This window comes from Triticum urartu, chromosome 2 (genome assembly GCF_003073215.2).
Source record: "Triticum urartu cultivar G1812 chromosome 2, Tu2.1, whole genome shotgun sequence".
Lineage (NCBI taxonomy): Eukaryota > Viridiplantae > Streptophyta > Magnoliopsida > Poales > Poaceae > Triticum > Triticum urartu.
In genome coordinates, this window is record NC_053023.1 from 691414145 (window position 1) to 691437948 (window position 23804).

The 23804-nt window shown below is 47.2% G+C and overlaps 1 protein-coding gene across 1 annotated transcript; it reads right to left on the reverse strand.

Annotated features, from left to right (window-relative positions):
* Positions 1-15739: 15739 nt before the first annotated feature.
* Positions 15740-16810, reverse strand: LOC125537938 (BTB/POZ and MATH domain-containing protein 1-like). The gene is made up of 2 exons (XM_048701254.1): positions 16460-16810; positions 15740-16285 (listed from the first exon to the last, which is right to left on the reverse strand). The coding sequence occupies exons 1-2, from the start codon at positions 16808-16810 to the stop codon at positions 15740-15742; spliced, it is 897 nt and encodes a 298-aa protein (XP_048557211.1).
* Positions 16811-23804: the final 6994 nt, after the last annotated feature.

The window sequence follows — 23804 nt, forward strand, 5'->3', positions numbered from 1 at the left end:
TTCATATAATGAATCACCTTTGTATATCCCAACCCCTCACAGGCGGCTTACACAAATAGTTATATCCCTAACAGTCATGGTATGGATATTAGCCCCTAATACACTGTTCGGTGAAAGAAAAAGCCGGACAGAGGATCAAATTTTATGTTCGCAGGAAGACTCAATGAATGACATCTATTTCTCTTCTGTTATAAGCAGGCGTCTGTAGCGGCTGCTGCCTCTCATACTGCGGAGATCTCCGGACCGAATCAAAGTCTGGAGCGGGCCAAAGAAGAACTTGGCTAGTTGAAAATGCAGTTGGGAGATAAACAAGGTATGGACAAGTCTTGTTCGCGTTTATTGCGAATGAATTTTCAGTATGATGAAATAGGCTTCATGATTTGCACTAGGGATGGAGACCGAAGTCGAAGCCCTTAAGGAGGCTGTGGCCGAGGCTGAGAAAAAGGCAACCACAGAGCAGGCTCTTCGTGAGGAGTATGAGGCCATGGTTATTAAAGCTGAGCAGGAGCTGTAAGAGGACGTGAAGAAATGCGAGACTTTGGAACAGAGTTTAACGGAGAAAGAATCTGAACTCACCAAGGCACATCAGGCCACGAGCGATGCCCGGGGGAAACCCAAAGCGCCCTGCAGGGGATCCAAGAGGCGAGGAAGATCGCGGAGGGTAAGGCTTTTTCCTTGTAAAGCAAGTATTTTAGGAGGAGATTATGTTTCTAATTTTGAATTCGGATTTCTCCAGGGGTATTTGCAGAGCTGCCCCGCAGCATATCGGATGCCGCCCAATTCTACCGGGCCAAAAAAAGGAACACTGCGGATAAGCTCTTCTGGTCGCAGTATTTGGCACCGAATTATCCGGTGCCTTTTGCCGATCAACTGAAACAGCTGATCGAATTGCATAAGGCGGCGGAACTAGCCATGAAGGATTTGATTATCCGGCTATGGCCTGCTGAGCTGATTCCAAGCAGCTACTTCGGGCTCGTGAAGCGGCTTGTAAGCGCTTGCCCTCGACTTGACGTCATCAAGCGGTCGGTCTGCATAGAGGGTGCACGAATGGCCTTCGCCCGCGCAAAGGTGCACTGGGGGAAGATGGATGCTGAGAAGATGATGACTGAAAGGCTGCCAGAGGGGAAGGAGCACCGCAAGCCCGAATTATATTATGAAAGCGTCCTTAAAGGATCCTACCTTGCAGTGGAGCTATGCACCAAGGACATTATATTTCCATGAATGCCAATCATGTTGTCCTTTGTAATGTTTGAACAAGGTCATTTATTTATTGCCTGTTATATAAAAGTTTACCCTCCCGTGCGGCCTTTTTATATGTTAAACCTGAGAGTTGGCCAGTCGTTGGCTTCTGCCCCCACGTAAGAATTACGGGGGTGTTCGGGATAAACCTGAGCACTCTTTATCCCAGTTTTGGGTCCTTTGAAGGAGGTGCTCAGCACAACGAACCAAGCAATCGGACTATAGGGCTTTATCACTCTCACTTAGCCATAGGAGCTTTAGTAAGGTAGGCGCAGCCCCTGGTGTTCGGAAGACCGTACTAGGGGCTCTATAAGCACCTGATCGGGGGAAAAACCGATCCATCGCACGCTGCATTGGTTATGGCATTATGCAGGAGAAATCCTTAAAGATTTTACGACCTCTCGAACAGCTGACCAGCTCTCGCCGTATCATGACAGTCAGTTTTCGGCTTTCTCTACTGATGTGCTCGTCCGGAAGAACCGGGACACAATCGCAGTAGTTCTCCCAGTGCTACCTTAGCCGATATAGCGGAACGTAAGGTACCAAAACATGGGAGTCGGGCAAACCCAACTATTGACCCTAGACATGATTCGGAGCTGATGCATATAGTGCTATAAGTTCGGGGTGCCGAACTTCCACGAAAGTGTTCAGACTTTATTGCCATACTGTGGGTAAAACGAAGCCCCTGGCGCATTTAAAGGCATATCGCGGTGTACGGATGCCACTTGAGAAAAGAATGTTAATAAGAAATGACAGCAGAAAAGCGTCATACAAATCCACATATTTTATTTGAATAGTACGTCGATGCGTATAAGACAGGTAATAATGGAAAAGAAATACGACTGTGGAACCTGCTGAGACCAGGGAAGAAGAAGCTGCGTGCGGATCCGGAGTATAGTCGGATGGTCATCGCGGGGAATATCGAAGGATTCCTTTGCGTGTTCATGCTGCCTCCGTATCGCCCGTCCTGGTCGGCGCAAAGGTGAACCTGCAAAGGAAATGTAAGAAATGTTTGCGTGCTGAGGAGCGGTTGAGCCGCTGAGTGTGGCCTGTCTTGGCCTTCGCCAAAGTGTTTAACTGAGCTCCGGACGAGCCGGGCTATCCTTCCGGGAAGTAGTTCAGAGTCCTTTGACGGTGTCCGGGAGCCTGCCCGTCGACTCGGGGTTCGGCTGCAAAGTGCTGCTCGTTGCTTCTGCTGTTAAGGCACTGGTGTACTCATTGACACCAAAGTAAAGTTCATCCTTGCCATTAACCGTGATGACGCCGCTTGGGCCGGGCATTTTGAGCTTACGGTAGGCATAATGTGGCACCGCGTTGAATCGAGCGAACGCGGGTCGTCCGAGCAGTGCCTGATAATCACTGTGGAGGGGGACGATTTCAAAGATTAACTCTTCAGTACGGTAATTGTCAGGTGATCCGAAGACTACCTCAAGGGCGATGGAGCCTGTGCGGCTGGCTTCCACACCTGGTATAATGCCTTTGAAAGTGGCTTTAGTGGGTTTGATCACCGAATGATCGATGCCCATATTGCGCACTGTGTCCTGGTAAAGCAGGTTTAAACTGCTGCCTCCGTCCATAAGGACTCGTGTGAGGTGGAACCCGTCAATTATTGGGTCGAGGACTAGTGCGGCTGGGTTGCCTTGATCGGCGTTAACCGGACGATCCGTGCGGTTGAAGGTGATCGGCCCTAGTTTATATTGTGGGACGACTAGTTTCGTTAAGATGGCATCCCTAGGGGTGCATTTCCGGTCCGGTTTGGGAATTTGGGTGGTGTTTACCACATTCACCATTTGGATTTGCGGGGGAAATTTCTTTTGCCCTCCCGTGTTCGGTGATCTGGGCTCTTCGTCACCATCATTGCTTTGAGACCCTCCTTCACTGTTTTTGGCGCCTGCGCTGCCGGCTTGTTTGAAGACCCAGCATTCTCTGTTGGTATGGGTGGCTGGCGTCCCTGGGGTGCCGTGAATTTGGCATCGACGATCGAGTATGCGGTCCAGACTGGATGGACCCGAATTGTTTTTTGCGTGGGGCCCTTTCCGCTGACCGGACTTTGAGCCACTAAACCCGGCATTAACTGCCGTATCTTCGGCGTTTTCACCATATTTGCGACGCTTGTGTTTGTTGCGTCGTGGTTTGCTGTCGCTATCCCTGGCCTCTGATGTGCCAGGTTTGCTTGCTGTGTTGTTACTACGAGCCAACCAGCTATCTTCACCCGCACAAAAGCGGGTCATAAGTGTCGTGAGGGCTGCCATGGATTTTGGCTTCTCTTGACCGAGGTGCCAGGCGAGCCACTTGTCACAGATGTTATGCTTAAATGCCGCTAAGTCCTCTGCATCCGGACAGTCGACAATTTGGTTCTTCTTAGTTAGGAACCGGGTCCAGAATTTTCTGGCCGATTCCCCTGGCTGCTGAGTTATATGACTTAAATCATCAGCATCCGGCGGTCGCACATAAGTGCTCTGGAAATTGTCCAGGAATGCATCTGCTGGGCTCTCCCAAATTCTGATGGAGTTTGCCGGCAAGCTATTCAGCCAATGCCGAGCCGGCCCTTTGAGTTTTAGCGGGAGGTACTTGATGGCGTGTAGATCATCCCCGTGGGCCATGTGAATGTGGAGGAAGAAGTCTTCTATCCATACCGCGGGATCTGTAGTACCATCATATGATTCAATGTTCATGGGTTTAAACCCTTCTGGGAATTCATGATCCATTACTTCATCGGTGAAGCATAGGGGGTGTGCGGCGCCTCTGTGCCGGGCTATGTCAGGACGCAGTTCATACGAGTCTTGTCTGCTATATTCGGCCCGGCCGGATTTGCTTTTAGTGTATCGGGCGTGACGATCATCGTCACGCGTTGGTGCGCGACCCCGTGATCCGTAGATCGATCTTGTATGTCCTGCTTTGTTTTCCAATACGTCTCGCAGGTCCCGTGTGTTGCCCCAGCCTTGGTGTTTTTGTTTGTCTGGCGACAGTGTGCGGGCTGGACTTCGGGCTGATATGTCCCTCTGTCTCGGCCACGAGGTGGCTGATCAGCCGCATCATACGCTGGTGATGTAGGTTTTAATGCTTCCTCCTCGAGTTGGGGTAGCAACCTGCGCTTTGGGTAACTCTTGGTTGGGCGTTCGAGTTTGTATTCCTCGGCCGCCAGGACTTCAGTCCATCTGTCCGCTAGCAGATCTTGATCAGCTCGAAGCTGTTGTTGCTTTTTCTTCAGGCTGTTTGCTGTGGCTATAAGCCGGCGCTTGAAGCACTCCTGCTCGACGGGATCCTCAGGCACGATAAATTCTTCGTCGCCGAGGCTCACCTCGTCTTCGGAGAGAGGCATGTAATTGTCCTCCTCCGATTCTCTGTCTGCTGCCTGTTCCGTAGGGCTAGCTTGTTCATCCTCCCACTCTGGGTCTGGCTGGAGGGGATTGTCGTCGTCTTTGGCACTATCCGGAGCATTATTGTCTTTTATGCCGGCATCGCTGCTTTTGCTATGGCGGGACTTAGAGCGCCGCCGCTGACGTCGGTGCTTGGGTTGCTTCTTGGAGGGGTTATCCTCCGCTGTCTTATCGCCATCACCTTCTTTGGGGGTGTCCACCATGTATATGTCATATGATGAGGTGGCAGTCTAGCGCCCTGTGGGCGACGGTTCTTGTTCGTCTCCAGCATCGTCATCCATATCGTCGATGTCTTCGGAGCCGAAGTCGAGCATGTCGGTTAAATCGTCGACAGTGGCTTCTAAGTGGGTGGTGGGTGGGGAGCGAATTTCTTAGTCGTCCGCATTCCATTCTAGCCGGACATAGTTCGGCCAAGGGTCTCCTGATAGGGAGAGAGACCTCAACGAGTTTAGCACGTCGCCAAAGGGCGAGTGCTGAAAGATATCCGCGGAGGTAAACTCCATGATCGGTGCCCAATCGGATTCGATAGGCACGGACGCAGGCGGCTCGGAGCCCATGGCCGGGGACGAATCCAACGGTTCGGCAACACGGGTCTCGTAGGAGGTGAAGTCTGTATTCGGCTCTATCGCCACTGAGTGCGCAGCCTTCGTGGTGGGGTCCATCCACCCGTCCTCAGATGGCGCAATTTGTTCCCGATTGAGGGCCGGAGTAGTCGCAGCTGTGATCTCCCGAACACTGTCCGACGACAGAGCTAAGTCATGCTCGTCATGATCGTGCGGTGCACCTGACATGGGCTCGAATCCGTCGAAGATCAAGTCTCCGCGGATGTCGGCAGTATAGTTCAAGTTTCCAAACCTGGCCTGATGGCCAGGGGCGTAGCTCTTGATCTGCTCCAGATGGCCAAGCGAGTCTGTCCGGGGAGGAAAACCTCACCCTGGATCGCATCGTTGCCGATGATCGAAGGAGCCATCTAGCCTTACAGTGACGGCACAGTGGAACTCTCAATGAAAGCACCAATTCGGTGTCAAAACCGGCGGATCTCGGTAGGGGGTCCCGAACTGTGCGTCTAAGGCGGATGGTAATAGGAGGCGGGGGACACGATGTTTACCCAGGTTCGGGCCCTTTGATGGAGGTAATACCCTACTTCCTGCTTTATTGATCTTGATGATATGTGTATTACAAGAGTTGATCTACCATGAGGTCGAAGAGGCTAAGCCCTAGAAGCTAGCCTATGGTATCATTGTTGTTATCCTACGGACTAAACCCTCCGGTTTATATAGACACCGGAGGGGGCTAGGGTTACACAGAGTCGGTTACAAGGTAGGAGATCTACATATCCGTATTGCCAAGCTTGCCTTCAACGCCAAGGAGAATCCCATCCGGACACGGCACGGAGTCCGGCTAAAATATATAGTCCGGCTGTCCAAGGACCCCCTAATTGTTGGGGAACGTAGCAGAAATTCAAAATTTTCTACGCATCACCAAGATCAATCTATGGAGTAATCTAGCAACGAGGGGAAGGAGAGTGCATCTACATACCCTTGTAGCTCGCTAAACGGAAGAGTTCAAGTGAACGGGGTTGATGGAGTTGTACTCGTCGTGATCTAAATCACCGATGATCCTAGTGCCGAACGGACGGCACCTCCGCGTTCAACACACATACAGCCCGGTGACGTCTCCTACGCCTTGATCCAGCAAGGGGAGAAGGAGAGGTTGGGGAAGACTCCGTCCAGCAGTAGCACGACGGCGTGGTGGTGGTGGAGGAGCGTGGCAATCCTACAGGGCTTCACCAAGCACCGCGGGAGAGGAGGAGGGAGAGAGGCAGGGCTGCGCCATGGAGAGGTCAAAACTCATGTGTTGGCAGCCCCAAAGTCCTCAAGTATATATAGGGGAGAGGGAGGGGGGTGCTCCCCCTTTAGGGTTTCCACCCCAAGGGGTGCGGCAGCCCCAAACCCATCTAGGGTGGCGGCCAAGGGGGGGAGGGGAAACTTGCCCCCCAAGTTAGGTGGAGGCGCCCCCTCCCCAAACCCTAGACGCCTTGGGCCCTTGTGGGGGGGGGCGCACCAGCCCACCTGGGGATGGTCCCCTCCCACACTTGGCCCATGCAGCCCTCCGGGGCTGGTGGCCCCACTTGGTGGACCACCGGGACCCTCCCGGTGGTCCCGGTACATTACTGATAAAACCCGAAACTTTTTCGGTGACCAAAACAGGACTTCCCATATATAATTCTTTACCTCCGGACCATTCTGGAACTCCTCGTAACATCCAGGATCTCATCCGGGACTCCGAACAACATTCGGTAACCACATACAAACTTCCTTTATAACCCTAGTGTTATCGAACCTTAAGTGTGTAGACCATATGGGTTCGGGAACCATGCAGACATGACCGAGACAACTCTCCGATCAATAACCAACAGCGGGATCTGGATACCCATGTTGGTTCTCACATGTTCCACGATGATCTCATTGGTTGAACCACGATGTCGAGGATTCGATCAATCCCGTATGAAATTCCCTTTGTCTAGCAGTATTGTACTTGCCCGAGATTCGATCGTCGGTATTCCGACCTTGTTCAATCTCGTTACCGGCAAGTCTCTTTACTCCTTCCATAACACATCATCCCATGATCAACTCCTTGATCACACTGTGCACATTATGATGATCTCCTACCGAGTGGGCCGAGAGATACCTCTCCATTTACACGGAGTGACAAATCCCAGTCTCGATTCGTGCCAACCCAACAGACACTTTCGAAGATACCTGTAGTGTACCTTTATAGCCACCCAGTTATGTTGTGACGTTTGGCACACCCAAAGCACTCCTACGGTATCCGGGAGTTGCACAATCTCATGGTCTAAGGAAATGATACTTGACATTAGAAAAGCTTTAGCAAACGAACTACACGATCTTGTGCTAGGCTTAGGATTGTGTCTTGTCCATCACATCATTCTCCTAATGATGTGATCCCGTTATCAACGACATCCAATGTCCATGGTTAGGAAACTGTAACCATCTATTGATCAACGAGCTAGTCAACTAGAGGCTTACTAGGGACATGGTGTTGTCTATGTATCCACACATGTATCTGAGTTTCCTATCAATACAATTCTAGCATGGATAATAAACGATTATCATGAACAAGGAAATACAATAATAACCAATTTATTATTGCCTCTAGGGCATATTTCCAACAGTCTCCCACTTGCACTAGAGTCAATAATCTAGTTCACATCGCCATGTGATTAACACTCACAGGTCACATCGCCATGTGACCAACAGCCAAAGAGGTTACTAGACTCAATAATCTAGTTCACATCACTATGTGATAAACACTCAAAGAGTTCTGGGTTTGATCATGTTATGCTTGTGAGAGAGGTTGTAGTCAACGGGTCTTGCCATATTCAGAGCCCTATGTATTTCGCAAAACTTTATATCATAGATGCTGCTACCACGTTCCACTTGGAGCTATTCCAAATTATTGCTCCATTATATGTATCCGGTATCTCTACTTAGAGCTATCCGGATAGGTGTTAAGCTTGCATCGACGTAACTCTTTACATCGAACTCTTTATCACCTCCATAACCGAGAAACATTTCCTTATTCCTCTAAGGACAATTTTGACTGCTATCTGGTGATCTACTCCTAGATCACCTTTGTACGCTCTTGCCAGACATGTGGCAAGGCACACATCTGGTGCGGTACTCAGCATGGCATACCGTATAGAGCCTATGACAAAAGCATAGGGGACGACCTTCGTTCTTCCTCTTTCTTCTGTCGTGGTCAATCTTCGAGTCTTACTCAACTTCACACTTTACAATTTAGGTAAGAACCCCTTCTTTAACTGATCTATTTTGAACTCCTTCAAAAACATGTCAAGGTGTGCATTCTTTTAAAGTATCATCAGGCGTTTTGATCTATCTCTATAGATCTTGATGCCCAGTATGTAAGCAGCTTTATCCAGGTCTTCCTTTGAAAAACACTCTTCAAACAACCGTTTATGATTTCCAGAAATTCTACATTATTTTGGATCAACAATATGTCATCCACATATACTTATCAGAAATGTTGTAGTGCTCCCACTCACTTTCTTGTAAATACAAGTTTCTAGCAAACATTGTATAAACCTAAAAGCTTTGATCACTCCATCAAAGCATATATTCCCACTCCGAGATGCTTTCCTTTTAGCATCCTTAGGATCGACAAAACCTTTTATTGTATCATATACAACTTTTGTTACGAAAACTGGTAAGAAAACTTGTTTTTGACATCCATTTGTAAGATTTCATAAACGAAAAATACAGCTAATGCTAACATGATTCCGACGGACTTAAGCATCGCTACGGGTGAGAAATTCTCATCGTAGTCAACTCCTTGAACTTGTGAAAAAACTCTTTCCCACAAGTAGCTTCATAGACGGTAACATTACCTCCCACGTCCGTCTTCTTCTTAAAGATCCATTTATCTCAATGGCTTGCCGATCAATGGGCAAGTCCACCAAAGTCCATACTTTGTTCTGATACATGGATCCTATATTGGATTTCATGGCTTCTAACCATTTGTCGGAATACGGGCCCACCATCGCTTCTCCATAGCTCGTAGGTTTATTGTTGTCTAACAACATGATATCTAAGACAGGATTACCGTACCACTTAGGAGTAGTACATATCCTTGTCGACCTACGAGGTTCGATAGCAACTTGATCCGAAGCTTTATGATCACTATCATTAACTTCCTATTCAACAAACGTAGGCGCCACAGAAAACATCTTTCTGTGTTGCATCCCTCTCTGGTTGAAGTAGAGGTTCGACAACCTCATCAAGTTCTATCTTCCTCCCACTCAATTCTTTCGAGAGAAACTCCTTCTCGAGAAAGGACCCGTTCTTAGCGATAAACAATTTGCCCTCGGATCTGAGATAGAAGGTATACCCAACTGTCACCCTGGGGTATCCTATGAAGATGTGTTTGTCCGCTTTGGGTTCAAGCTTCTTCAGCTGAAGCCCTAAGCATCGCATCCCCAAACATTAAGAAACGACAACTTTGGTTTCTTGCCAAACCAATGTTCATATGACGTCGTCTCAACGGACTTAGATGGTGTCCTATATAACATGAATGCAGCTATCTCTAACGCATAAACTCAAAATGAAAAACGGTAGATCGGTAAGAGACATCATAGATCGCACCATATCTCATAAGGTTCGATTACGACATCTGGACACAACATTACAACTGTGGTGTTCTAGGTGGCTTTAACTGTGAAACAATTCCACAATGTCTTAGTGATTTGCCAAACTCATAACTCGGAAAATCCCCTTTTGATCAGATCATAGGAACATGGTCTTATTGTTATGATGATTCTTAACTTCACTCTGAAATCGCTTGAACTTTTCAAACGTTTCAGACATGTGCTTCATTAAGTAGATATACCTATATCTACCCAAATCATCAGTGAAGATGAGAAAATAGCGATATCCACCGCACGCTTCAACTCTCATTGGATCACACGCATCAGCATGCATGATTTCCAACAAGTCACTTGCCCGTTTCATTGTACCTGAAAACAGGGTCTTAGTCATCCTGCCCATGAGGCATGGCTCACATGTGTCAAGTGATTCAAAATCAAGTGACTCCAAACATCCATCGACATGGAGTTTCTTCATGCATCCTATGCCAATGTGACCTAAGCGGCAGTGCCACGAGAAAGTGGTACTATCATTATTAACTCTACATCTTTTGGCGTGAACATGTGTATTACCACGACCGAGATACAATGAACCATTCACATAGGGTGCATGACCATGAAAGGTATCATTCATGTAAATAGAATAACTATTATTCTCTAACTTAAATGAATGACCGTATTGCAATGAACATGATCTAATCATATTCATGCTCAACGTAGACACCTGATAACATTTATCTAGGTTCAACACTAATCCCGAAGGTAGATGGAGCGTGCGATGGTGATCTTATCAACTTTGGAAACACTTCCAACACACATCGTGACCTCGCCCTTAGCCAGTCTCCGTTTAGTCCGTAGCTTTTGCTTCAAGTCACCAATAACAGCAACTGAACTAGTATCTAATACCCAGGTGCTACCAGGAGTACTAGTAAGGTACACATTAATAACACGTATATACTTTGTTGAAGTTGCCAGCCTTCTTATCTACAATGCATTTGGGGTAATTCCGCTACCAGTGACCGTTCCCCTTACAATAGAAGCACTTAGTATCGGGTTTGGGTTCAACCTTGGGTTCCTTCACGGGAGCGGCAACTGGTTTGCCATCCATGAAGTTTCCCTTCTAGCCCTTGCCCTTCTTGAAACCAGTGGTCTTGTTAAACCATCAACACTTGATGCTCCTTCTTGATTTCTACCTTTTGCGGTCTTAAGCACCGCGAACAGCTCCGAGATCAACTCCATCCCTTGCATGTCATAGTTCATCACGAAGATCTAGTAGCTTAGTGATAGTGGCTAGGGAACTCTATCAATCACTATCTTATGTGGAAGTTTAACTCCCACTTGATTTAAGTGATTCTAGCACCCAGACATTCTGAGCACATGCTCACTAGCTGAGCTATTCTCCTCCATCTTATTGGCAAAATAACTTGTCAGAGGTCTCACACCTCTCAACACGGGCATGAGCCTGAAATCCCAATTTCAGCTCTTGGAACATCTCATATGTTCTATGGCGTTTAAAACGTCATTGGAATCCTGATTCTAACCCGTAAAGTATGGTGCACTAAACTATCAAGTAGTCATCAGGACGTGTCTGTCAGGTGTTCACAACATCCACAGACGATGTTGTTGGGGTTTGCACATCGAGCGGTGCATCAAAGACGTAAGCCTTCTGTGTAGCAGTGAGGACACTCCTCGGACTACGGACCTAGTCCGCATCGTTGCTTACAATATCTTTCAACTTAATCTTTCTCTAGGAACGTATTGAAACAAGGAGCTACAACGGGAGCTATTTATCTATAACATATTTGCAAAGACAATTTAGACTATGTTCATCATAATTGAGTTCATCTAATCAAATTATTTAATGAACTCCCATTCAGATAGACATCCCTCTAGTCATCTAAGTGAAACATGATCCGAAACGACTAGGCTGTGTCCGATCATCACGTGAGACGGACTAGTCATCAACGGTGAACATCTCATGTTGATCGTATCTTCTATACGACTCATGTTCGACCTTTCGGTCTTCCGTGTTCCGAGACCATGTCTGTACATGCTAGGCTCGTCAAGTCAACCTAAGTGTATTGCTGTGTAAATCTGGCTTACACTCGTTGTATTCGAACGTTAGAATCTATCACACCCGATCATCACGTGGTGCTTCGAAACAACGAACCTTCGCAACGGTGCACAATTAGGGGGAACACTTTTCTTGAAATTTTAGTGAGGGATCATCTTATTTAAGCTACCGTCATTCTAAGCAAATAAGATGTAAAACATGATAAACATCACATGCAATCAAATAGTGACATGATATGGCCAATATCATTTTGCTCCTTTTGATCTCCATCTTCAGGGCTCCATGATCATCGTTGTCACCAGCATGACACCATGATTTCCATCATCATGATCTCCATCATCGTGTCTTCTTGAAGTTGTCTCGTCATCTATTACTTCTACTACTATGGCTAACGCTTTAGCAATAAAGTAAAGTAATTACATGACGTTTATGTTGACATGCAGGTCATAAATAAATTAAGACAACTCCTATGGCTCCTGCCGGTTGTCATACTCATCGACATGCAAGTCGTGATTCCTATTACAAGAACATGATCAAACTCATACATCACATATATCATTCATCACATCCTTTTGGCCATATCACATCACAAGGCATATGCTGCAAAAACAAGTTAGACGTCCTCTAATTGTTGTTGCAAGTTTTTACGTGGCTGCTATAGGTTTCTAGCAAGAACGTTTCTTACCTACGCCAAAACAACAACGTGATATGCCAATTTCTATTTACCCTTCATAAGGACCCTTTTTATCGAATCCGATCCGACTAAAGTGGGAGAGACAGACACCCGCTAGCCACCTTATGCAACTAGTTCATGTTAGTCGGTGGAACCAGTCTCACGTAAGAGTACGTGTAAGTTCGGTCTGGGCCGCTTCATCCCACGATGCCGCCGAATCAAGATAAGACTAGTAACGGCAAGTAAATTGACAAAATCGACGCCCACAACAACTTGTGTTCTACTCGTGCATAGAAACTACGCATAGACCTAGCTCTGATACCACTGTTGGGGAATATAGCAGAAATTCAAAATTTTCTTCGCATCACCAAGATCAATCTGTGGAGTAATCTAGCAATGAGGGGAAGGAGAGTGCATCTACATACCCTTGTAGATCGCTAAGCGGAAGCGTTCAAGTGAACGGGGTTGATGGAGTCGTACTCGTCGTGATCCAAATCACCGATGATCCTAGTGCCGAACGGACGGCACCTCCGCGTTCAACACACGTACAGCCCGGTGACGTCTCCTACGCCTTGATCCAGCAAGGGGAGAAGGAGAGGTTGGGGAAGACTCCGTCCAGCAGCAGCACGACGGCGTGGTGGTGGTGGAGGAGCGTGGCAATCCTGCAGGGTTTTGCCAAGCACCGGGGGAGAGGTGGAGGGAGAGAGGCAGGGCTGCGCCATGGAGAGGTCAAAACACATGTCTTGGCAGCCCCAAAGTCCTCAAGTATATATAGGGGAGAGGGAGGGGGGTGCGCCCCCTTTAGGGTTTCCACCCCAAGGGGTGCGGCAGCCCCAAACCCATCTAGGGTGGCGGCCAAGGGGGGAGGGGGAGAGGGGAAACTTGCCCCCCAAGCTAGGTGGAGGCGCCCCCTCCCCAAACCCTAGGCGCCTTGGGCCCTTGTGGGGGGGGGGCGCACCAGCCCACCTGTGGCTGGTCCCTCCCACACTTGGCCCATGCAGCCCTCCGGGGCTGGTGGTCCCACTTGGTGGACCACCGAGACCCTCCTGGTGGTCCCGGTACATTACCGATAAAACCCGAAACTTTTTCGGTGACCAAAACAGGACTTCCCGTATATAATTCTTTACATCCGGATCATTCCGGAACTCCTCGTAACATCCGAGATCTCATCCGGGACTCCGAACAACATTTGGTAACCACATACAAACTTCCTTTATAACCCTAGCGTCATCGAACCTTAGGTGTGTAGACCATATGGGTTCGGGAACCATGCAGACATGACCGAGACAACTCTCCGGTCAATAACCAACAGCGGGATCTGGATACCCATGTTGGTTCTCACATGTTCCATGATGATCACATCGGTTGAACGACGATTTCGAGGATTCGATCAATCCCGTATGCAATTCCCTTTGTCTAGCGGTATTGTACTTGTCTGAGATTCGATCGTCGGTATTCCGATACCTCGTTCAATCTCATTACCGGCAAGTCTCTTTACTCATTCCGTAACACATCATCCCGTGATCAACTCCTTGATCACATTGTGCACATTATGATGATGTCCTACCGAGTGGGCCCAGAGATACATTTCCATTTACACGGAGTGACAAATCCCAGTCTCGATTCGTGCCAACCCAACAGACACTTTCGGAGATACCTGTAGTGTACCTTTATAGCCACCCAGTTATGTTGTGACGTTTGGCACACCCAAAGCACTCCTACAGTATCCAGGAGTTGCACAATCTCATGGTCTAAGGAAATGATACTTAACATTAGAAAAGCTTTAGCAAACGAACTACACGATCTTGTGCTAGGCTTAGGATTGGGTCTTGTCCATCACATCATTCTCCTAATGATGTGATCCCGTTATCAACGATATCCAATGTCCATGGTCAGGAAACTGTAACCATCTATTGATCAACGAGCTAGTCAACTAGAGGCTTACTATGGACATGGTGTTGTCTATGTATCCACACATGTATTTGAGTTTCCTATCAATACAATTCTAGCATGGATAATAAACGATTATCATGAACAAGGAAATATAATAATAACCAATTTATTATTGCCTCTAGGGCATATTTCCAACACTAATCCAGGACTCCCTCACCCCCACAGCCAAGGTCACTGACATGCACAACCCACGAATGCCAGGCCCCACAGTTCAGCCAAATAAGGCCAAAATCCCGAAGTGTATTCGTTTTTTACTATTCATTTCTTCAGACCTGATATTTATCTGACGGTCAGGAATCACTGGAGCCCCAGTCAGATGGCTAGAATCGCATCAAGCTCGAGATTTGACGGCCCAAAGTTGCTGAGCTCTAAGAGAGCCCAATTTCAGATGGGAATCTAACTACGGGATTCATTTCTTCAGACCTGATATTTATCTGACGGTCAGGAGTCACTGGAGGCCCAGACAGATGGCTAGAATCACATCAAGCTCGAGATCTGACGGCCCAAAGTTGCTGAACTCTCAGAGAGCCCAATTTCAGATGGGAATCTAACTATGGGATTGCTCCGGATTGCTTAGGAGTGGTATATGTAGTATCCAGGACGGAAGCCTCATAGGGAATGTGATGGTTATTAAGGAGATATGTGATATTATGAGATCTGTGCCTGAAGTTATGTTCTTTTTTTTTTTTGCCGAGGCCTGAAGTTATGTTCAAACACGAATTTATGGATACAAATGTACGTGCTCATAATTTAGCAAGGAACTCATTAGATTTAAATCATGGACGCTATGTGTGGCTTCTGGAGCCTGGACTGCGTAAACTTTTCTGTCGATTAATAAAGTCCGGGTGTGTTTCGCTCAAGAAAAAAGTCGATTCCAACCTTTTGGGCATTGCCACCATCTTGCTCAGTTAGTACCGTGTAAGGGCCTCTTTGATTCGCGGGATTATCAAAATACAAGGATAGAAAAAACAGAGGAATAGGGTGTCATGTTCTCTTGCCCTCTGCAGGATATGAAAGTGTGTTTCATAGCATATAGGAAAAACAATGAAATGCAACAAAGCGGTTTGAGTCGATGTAAATTTTCCTCCAAAATGTTGTAAAAATGAATCCTATGGAAAAGATCCTAAGGATATCAATCTTATGAATCAAATAACCGTCCTAGGAAAAAATCTTGAAGATCCTAATCCTCCAAAAATCGTATGCAATTTCTCACTATATTATTTTTTGGTCTTACTAGATTACTCCTTCCCCTCGGCAGATGCCTCCTCGTCCCCCAGTTCCAGCTTTGCCATGAGGCGTTTGAACCCGTTTCTTAAAGAGACAATGGTCCCTATTCCCGGCACAGAAAGAAACTCCTCACAAGCATTCTTGAGCCCTTCGCAGAAGTGCTGATCTGCAACCGCCAATGTACTCGTGACGGTCTGGACGTTGATGCTTTTGGACAGTTCCTCTTCACACATCACCTTGAGCCTGTCCAGCCCGTACCGATCTGCCGCGACGAGCAAGTGCTGCATGGAAGCAGCATCGTAACCTTTCTCGTCACGCGGGGGCAGCGAATCCATGTAGATGTAGTGAAGAAGCATCTCAAAGATGGCCGGGTCCATGTCGACAACCTCTATGCACCGCGTGTCCTCGTCCATCATCGGGCCAAAGAGCTGTGCGTCGAAAACCGGCGACTGTGCAGCTAGCATGAACCTGTGCGCACTGAACTCCCTGCCGCCCACGAGCAGCGTGACGTCTGCGCCCTTCCCGTCCTTGAGGGTGCGCTCGATGTTGCCGGGCAGCTTCGACGGTGGAACTACGATGAGATTTCTTCGGCACTCCGTGGGCGGTTCCTTGATCACGGTGAGAACGCACCGTATAGTCAGGAGGTGAGATGAGGATTTCAGCTTGGATTTCTCGGCGAATTTCGGGAATCCCATGTTCGGAGCTTCCAGAGAAAAGATGTGCGCTGCTACGTAATCCTTGTTGATTTCCTGTGCATTGCCTTGACCATCCAGCAGGGTTAAGGTGAATTTTGTCCTCACCCCGTCCTTCCCCTTACTGAGATAATACAAAAAGGCTGACGCGTTGCCGGCAAAGTCCTTCGTGCTTCCGTCCGGGTAGAACATGATATTCCAATCGTAGCCGCCGACCCTGAATGTGCTTGAGGTGATGTACTTCCCGACGCCCAGGCCCTCGAGCAGCGCATAATTGGTTACCTCGAAGTTGTGTGCGGCGCTCTCCGTGACGCATATCGACGACGTCTCCGGTAGCCGGAGGCCTTCGCCGTGATTAACTGCAGCAGCAGCAGCCGGGTTCTCAGCCATGACAACGAGAACGTCGCCAACAGTTGTTCCAATGATCTCTATTCAGCTAGCCACGGAATTTATACAAGGAGGATCGTTGTTTGGTATCGTAATGATTCCAGCAATCATTGCGATTCCTTTTCTGATACGCGTAATAGTTTCCTTTTCAAATATCACTACGATTCGGTCGGGCATATGGTTCCAGATAGGTGTGCCGGCCGTAAACCTTCTCCAACTTCCTGACACTCCTCGGAGATTTAGATTAGTACGATTGCTTTCATTATTCCTCCCCCTCGCGTTGCCTCCCCCTGGCGACGCAAGGGGCCCCCGAACCCTAGTACGCCGCAGGCCTCCTCTCGCGCCTCCCTCTGCCGCCGGCGAGGGCCGCGGTGGCGGTGGGCCCGGCGCCGAAGGCACCTGGGCGGGTGGATGCGGCGAGATCTCATCTGAGGCGGCAGGGGCGGCCTTCTCATGAGATCCGAAGGCGGCGGCCGGGCCGGCGATCCCTTGCCGTGCGGCGGTGGCCGAAGTGCCTTGAACCGGCGGAGCAGCGGCCCTGAGATGGACGACGGCGGTGTCAGCGCCCTATCCGACGGGGTACCTGATCTGCGCGGAGATGGTGGCGGCGGCGACTGCGGATCCAACGCCCCGATCAGATCCACTGCGGAGTAGCCTTATGCTGACCGGCAGCGCGTGGAGGGACCGCTGAGGAGATGTCGGATCTTCGTCGGTTTACCGACGGCGGCGTTCGTCTTCGTGGCGAGACTCCGCTCGGTTCCAGCCAACCGCGAGATCGGGACGACGTGGCTTCCGGTGAAAATCGCGCCTGACTACCTGATCATGGCAGACGATGGCGACGTCTTGGACGTCGTTCCCTTTTCGAGGCATCGTCGTTGCAGGTCACGTCAACCTGATTGGAAGGTTCCGGGAGAAACCCTAGATCTGGGTCTACCGGATAGGATGATGGCGATGTTTCGATGTCGTTCTCCCTCCTGGGGGCATCGTTTTGGAGCAAGTGTTGGCTGGAGGGGACAAGAGGAAGAGTGGCGTGGTATCTGACACGTCGATAACGGCGGGTCTTAGCGGCATGAAGCAGTGGGGTCTCGCCGGTGGGCGTGTGATGATGGACGAACGCAGGATGGTGGCGTTGTCTGGCGTCGTGGTGGCGTCGACGGCAGCTAGACTGGGCAAGATACATGCGGCTAGACGTCGTGGTGGCTGCGGCGGCCTCATACCCGGCAGGCGTCCTGGTTGAGGAGTGCGCCAGACTGGTGGGTGCCCCATACCCGGCAGGCGTCCTGGTTGAGACTTCAGGTCTTAGATGTTAGGTTTGGCTGCGAGGTCTGTTTGGTATTAGGCCCAGACTATCAGCATCCCTTCATCAACTGGATAGCAGTAGCGACAGATGTTGCCTACATGGTGGCTTTAGTCTTACTTTTTGTATGACTTTATAAGGTTTTGTGTGAATAATTAATAAAGTGGCTGCATGCATTGTCCAGATGCAGAGGCCGGGGGTCCTCATCCATTTCTAAAAAAATTCCTCCGAACTGAAACATCAGTGATGGATACGGAATTACGGACTCTCTGGATTCGTCATAGTTTTTTTTGCGGGGTGAAAGTAATTTATTCCATAGTATAATAGGGTTATAATCAAGAGGCAATAGACATAAGTTCATCAATATATGGTAGTCCTAGCTGAAGCAATACTGCAGTGCGACTACGCCAGTCGATCTACTACCCTATTTTGTTCCCGTTTATTCTTCGTAGGAATAAAAACTCTCAGTGTCATGAGGCAATATTTAATCTCAAAGACAAGGTGGCCATAAGTTGATCGTACCAAACCCTCTTCGGACAAAGTAGCCAGTGCCTCCGACAATCACTGGTCCTTTCGAATGTTGTATTGCTAGTGTCATGCCTTGCATTAACCATGAATTCCGGCCATCCACTACAAAAAAAATACACTTTCGTGATGATACGTGTTTGTCACAGTAGGTCTCGTTTTCTGTCATGCATGTATATCCATGACAAATTTATGACAAAATCAAGATAGTCATACCTGTGCTGTCGTAGAAGTGTTCCATGACATTGCCAAAACTATCATCACGGAAGTGTCCACTTCCATGACGATAAATCGCGTCACAGAAGTGCTTTCTTTAAGGGTGACCGACACGTGACATCCATCGTAACGGAACACCGTTAAGCTATCGGGTCGGGTTTTGGATCCGATAACCCAAAAACAGCCCTGACCAATGGGAAATTTGCACGTGTAAAATTCTTATTGGCCGGACGAAACATGTGTCAGCTCGTCAGTGGGTCAGATAGGCGCCTATGATACGTCGACACATGGCACGGCGCAACAGAGGCCCATTCCTGTGAAAAGGCCGGCCCGTTTGACTTGGTCAAAAGGTGGCGGGCCGGCCCACGGAAAGCCTGTTAACAGCCTGTTCGCATATAGCCCATTTACAGCCCGCTAACCCAAGGCCCGTTACGCCCTATCTGAATTAGGCCCAGTAGCGTCATCTGGGCCACCCAATATGATTCCATCCCGTTTTCACTTCTGGCACATGTATGGCCCATGACGTCTTTCGGCCCATATGAGGCCTTATGTAACTCTTGGCCTATTAACGGCCCGTGGTGAAACTGGCTCGTAATGAACAGTGTATCACTTTACACCCATTAACAGCCCGTGGTGAAATTGGCCCGTAATGAACAGTGTATCACTTTATACCCATTAACGGCCCGTTATTCCGTTGGGCCGTTTCCAACCCATGTTATCTTTCGGCCTTCTCAGAGCCCATTTATTCTTGGGCTCATTTCCAGCATTCGTTTACTTACAGCCCGTAACTGTCATTTTCTGCTTGTGGGCCAAATTCAGCCTGTGGTTACAGTCGGCCCGTTTGTGGTCCGTTAATACGTTTGGCCGTTTTCATAGCGTCATCAAATACGGCCTATTAACGATGACCCGTTATGGTCGGCCCATGAACCGATGATTCCAAATCTAGCATGTTTGCGACCATAATGTGGTCTGTTTGGCCCATGGTTGGCCAATCGATCATACGGCCCGTATAAGGCCCAGTGATGATATGGCCCGCAGAAGGCCCATTGATGATACGACCCACAGAAGGCCCACTGCTTCTAGGGCCAGTAGGAGGCCCAGTGTCACTACAGTAAATATTAGCCCATGGTTATTGTGGCCTAGTTTTAAAAAAATAGGTTATTGCAGCCACTAGCTAACCGCGGAAAAAGAACTTCAATGACTACAAGAAAACAAATAAACAAGACAATAAGGAAATAAATAAGCAAGCAACTAACGCTAGGCTATCACGGCTATTACACATATTACATCCACTGGGATTCAAAGTTCGCCACCAGTGCAAATATATGGAACAAAGCAGCATATCATATACACTGGTTGTCAAAGTTGGCGACCAGCGCAAATAAACGCCGCAGTAAAACAAATCCAGAACTGAAACCACTTGAGAAGATCTCAAGAAATAATATCCTGGGTACCCATAATGCTGGCAAGATGCTTAGCAAGCTTATTAACTTTCTCTTGTTTGGCGCTTAAATCCTCCAGCGCTTGCTGTTGCACCAGAAAATATGCATCTGAATTCTGCAGGGACTGCCTCAGTCCTTCAGCTTCCTGTCACGGCACATCTGATCAATGTCTTTCAACTTGAAGTTGAGACTCAAGAAGAAGAACTGATTCAGGCAGCGAGTTCGAAGAGCTTGTGCCAGCAGTAGTGGCCAGTAACTCGAACACTACATCAAGACAGGACTTTTGGGTTCCCTCGCTGTCGTCAAGATAGTTTTTATCAGCTTTCTTGGAGACCAACAGGGATGTCTCACTATCTTGAACCTTATCTGCATTAGTTCCTTTACCATTGGATGACGCGGTACTGTTCTACAATATTTGGTCCGCATTCTAAAAGAGAAACAAGCAGACACATCACATGTTTACCATGTTGTATATGAAACTCATTTTGGTAAATGAGTTCAGTAGTAAAGTGGACAGGATAACAACATGAAACAAACATATATCTATGTACCATGGTCACTTTATGGTCTATATCATTCTAGTTTTTGTTGCCAAATCAAAATAGAGACACAATTCAAATAATATTTGTTCAAGACAAAGCAGAATAGACAAAATATAAGTATGGGTAACTATAGAGCAATAACAACAATTGTAATGTGCATGACATGAGAACATACCTGTTTATTCAATTGAAACTGAAATCAACATAGAGCAGGTTACAACAGCAAACCAGTTAAAGAAACAGGTTTAAAACATACCTGTTGCGCCATTGGAGTTTCAATTCCATCCTTCAAATTTGAAAATAGTTGGTATGAGTAAATACAGTAATGCAAGAGCAAAGGAGTATGAACCATAGCTACAGAACCTGACCTGAGAACAAATCTTCTTCTCCTTTAAGCGTTGAGTTGGGATTCGGAGTGGTGGTCCTCGTGCTTTGGGCACTGCAGTTCCCTTACTAACTCCTCGTGTTTGGGTGCTTTGTGGTGGAGACAGTGCCGTGTCAACTGGAACTGGGTTACTTTCTGCCGGGGTTGGGGTTAGAAGGGGTGTAGCTGGTTCTCTGTCCAACTGGGTAGGGGTACAATCTGCGAGAGTCTGGGTTATGTGTGGTGGATCTGCTCCTTGGGCAAGTACAACCGTGGTTCTATCTGCATCAACTGGTAGCACTATCTTTTCTGAAGACCGTGTTGCTACTCCCTTAGATACTGCCATCACGCTCTCCAATTCATATGGCTGATAAACAAGAAAAGTAATTGAAAGTATAGACATTGTATGATAGACAGGTGCAATGGATGGTGGGGAATAAAAGAGGGCATGAAATAATTCATATTTATGTTGTCTAACCAAACAGGATAGCATGACATAATTTCACATATATGATGGCTGACTAAACAGGATAGCATGACACAATTTCACATTATGATGGCTAACTAAAAAAGATGGAAAGACATAGTTCAAAATATGAGACTATGTAAACAGGATGACATGACATAACTATATAATGTGTTTATTAAATAGGTTGACATGCCATAATTCACATACATTCACGAATAGAATGCCATAATTCAAAATATGATGACTGTAAACACTAAACAGGATGAGATGATATAACTATATGATGTCTTTATTAAATGGGTTGCCATGCCATAATTCAGATAGATGATGTGTATGTACTATGTAAACATGATGGCATGATATAATTCAAATATATAATTTATATAGTAAGCAAGTAAGCAGATGGCAATCCATATATGATATAAAAACTAAGCAATGCAAGACAACATGCATGACATGGGTAATATAACCCTGCCAAGTTTGAGCATAGACCTCAGGGAGGAAATAGGACTGGTCATCAGTCTCTGAATCCTCCTCTGAGGAGCTCTTTGTAACCAGCAAGATGTCTGCTTCAGCAGGTAGCATTGTCTGCTCTGAATACCTTGTTTTCACTCCAGATACATCCATCACCGCTTCAAATGGCCGATGCACAGGAAGAGTAGTTGAATATACAAACGTTGTTGACAAATGGAACACGCAATACAAAAAAAATGATAGCATGATATAATTCACATACATGATGATTGGCTAAACAGCATGGCATTGCATAATTCACATATATAATGCCTTAGCAACAAGATAGCATTGTATAATTCATATATATAATGTCTTGCAACAAGATGGCAATGCATAATTCACATATATGGTAATTAGACACTGAACAGGTGGCATTCACACAAAGCATGTCTAAACTAATCAAATGACATAGCAACGCGAGACACCATACGCATGATATGAGCAACATAACCCTGCCAAGTTAGAGCATACACCTCGGGGGGGGGGGGATAGGACTGGTCATCTGTCTCTGAATCCTCCTCTGAGGAGCTATCTGTAACCAGCGAGATATGCGCTTCGTCAGATATCATAGTATGCTCTGAAGACCTTGTTTTCACTCCAGAATTTGCCATCACCATGTCAAATGGCTGATGCACACGAAGAGCAGTTGAATGTACTAACATTGTTGACAAATGTAATATGTAACGAAAAAAAGGATGGCCTGATATAATTTACATATAAGATGACTGGCTAAGCAGGATGGCATTGCAAAATTCACATATATGATGCCTGGCTAAACAAGATGGCGTTGATAATTCACATAAACGATGAATAAACTAAACAGATGGCATTCGCACAAAGGATGTCTTAACTAAGCAGATGACATATTTGATGTATAGAGTAAGCAATGCAAGACACCATATGCATGATATAACCAACATCAGCATGCCAAGTTAGAGCGAAGACCTCAGGGGGTAAATAGGAGTGGTCTTCTCCTTTTGAATCCCCCTCAGAACAGATATCTTCCTCTCGATTACAATCCGAAATGCGTGGAGGGGGGCTTCCTTTGCGCCTACCATGGAGCGACGTCTGCATGAAATTTTATTGCCACACAAGGCTTGTCTCTTTTGCTCTGCATGTTCAGTTCCATTGTTTACAATAACTGTCATGCGTAGGAATAAAACATAGTGAGATTATGTAAGGAGTGCATGCAGAAATCCAGAGTGATGGTAGCAACCTGTGGATAGACCCAAAACCAATAATAGCAGGCAGATAATGGCTTCAGTTAAAAAATACAGATAATGGCTTCTTTACTATTTGTTTCCCACCCAACATGAAACTCATAGTAGACACCAGAGATTAACCAGATAGTAGATAGATACTATTGATAGCGGCCCCGATATGTACCCCACAGCCATTTAAAAACTCAAGTTTGACCATTATTTTGTAGCTGACTCAGAGTCTAATCGGTGAAGAGGACGATAAAGTAGCATGTAATATTAAGCGATGCATAACGTAAGAACACACGAAAGAGTGCGACCTCTCTTGCGGACCCGCGTAGTCCTCGAGGTCATCTGCTCGGTTGATGATGGTAATGCAGTTTTCATGGCTACAAGCGGCAGGGAAGAAGATCTGAGGCGGCAAAAG